At 43.1% G+C, this 1,459-nt stretch overlaps 1 protein-coding gene across 1 annotated transcript; it reads right to left on the bottom strand.

Annotated features, from left to right (window-relative positions):
• Positions 1-380: 380 nt before the first annotated feature.
• Positions 381-1,211, bottom strand: LOC124542691. The gene has a single exon (XM_047120611.1). The coding sequence runs from the start codon at positions 1,209-1,211 to the stop codon at positions 426-428; it is 786 nt and encodes a 261-aa protein (XP_046976567.1). The 3' UTR covers positions 381-425.
• Positions 1,212-1,459: the final 248 nt, after the last annotated feature.

The raw sequence follows: 1,459 nt of genomic DNA, 5'->3' as shown, positions 1-1,459 counted from the left end.
CCTTATTAGTTTAGTTAGAACATATCTTAAGAAATAATTGATAAACAAAAGAGGTAAAACTAAAGTAAAATTGAAGTATAATAAACAAAGTTCAACATATGATAATATTAAATCCTTAGCTAAGTAAAAAATAACATTATAATTAAACAAAGCAATATTTATCTACGAGGCCTGCGGCGGTAATTAGAAATATTAGATAAACAGTTGCAAATAAGACGTGTAAAAGTGAACCCGCGTCGCTCGTTGATAATGCGATTACTATTGCAAATAATCAAACATCAACCTTAGTGATATAGTCGCAGTGTTGATTTTTTAAAAAGTAAAGTAAAACGAAGGATTGATATACTGTTATAACATTAATAGCTAGGAAGTTAATCAGTATGAGACTTATAACAGAGATTACACAAGTGAAAGGTTAAATGTAACTATTTTCTGTAGGGCTTTCTGGGCCTAACACTTGGTTTCGGGGTAATCGAAGCCACTGAGGTCTGCTTCCGTACTCCCACCTGCGTGAAGGATGCCGGTTCGGCTGACACGGCGTCACCTGCACTGTTGACGCTGCCAACCACCTCCGGAATAGCGTTGACTTCAGCCACTGTGACGACACGATGGTGCTTACCGTCAGGACCGACCACAACAACACAGCCGTCTTTCGTCCAGCTGCGTGATACCCCGAACCGTTTACGAGCCGCAACAAATGCTTCGTGCCGGCCCTTCGTCAGAAATTCGGATAATGTGATACCGCTGCCCTTTAATTTGGATTCGCCGTACCATATCTTGTTGCGGAGCCCCTGATCAAAGAATTTAACGCAGATGGCACGATGCTTGTCACTATTATTTGAACGACCCAAGCGATGGCACCTCTTGATATTGCTGACTGTGACTTCTGCCAAGGATAGCCGCTCATTCAATATCTTGCACACAATCTCAGCTGGATCTTCATTGTTGACCTGGGGCACACCGTGAAAAAGCAAGATGTTTCTTCTGGATCGAACTTCCATGTCCTCTTGCTGCCTGGAGAGAATCTGAAGCTGCACCTGCAAGTTCTCCAGCGCCGTCATCACAAAAGTTCTGAATGCACTAAATTGCGCATTTATATTAGATGACGGACTAGCTGCAGGAATAGATGCCCGAACTTCCCTCTGGAACTCATTCATTTGAGCTGTGAACATTGTAGCTAGCTGCTCGATCGATTTTTGGAGCTGATCCATTATACTTGTTCCAAAATTAGTGGTTTTTTTTTTTTTTTTTTTTTTATGGCATAGGAGGCAAACGAGCAGGAGGCTCACCTGATGGAAAGTGACTACCACCGCCCATGGACACCTGCAACACCAGAGGACTTGCAGGTGCGTTGCCGGCCTTTCAAAAAGGAGTAGGCTCTTTTCTTAAAGGTTCCCATGTCGTATCGGTTCGGAAAAACCGCCGGTGAAAGCTGGTTCCACAAAGTGGTTGTGCGAGG

This window comes from Vanessa cardui, chromosome W (genome assembly GCF_905220365.1).
Source record: "Vanessa cardui chromosome W, ilVanCard2.1, whole genome shotgun sequence".
Taxonomy (NCBI): Eukaryota; Metazoa; Arthropoda; class Insecta; order Lepidoptera; family Nymphalidae; genus Vanessa; species Vanessa cardui.
The sequence above is the reverse complement of the archived record's forward strand: the minus strand, read 5'-3'. Positions and strand labels throughout refer to the sequence as shown.

Excerpts from the sequence above, each read along its gene's own strand:
- LOC124542691 (XM_047120611.1), bottom strand. The coding sequence starts at position 1,211 with ATGGATCAGCTCCAAAAATCGATCGAGCAGCTAGCTACAATGTTCACA.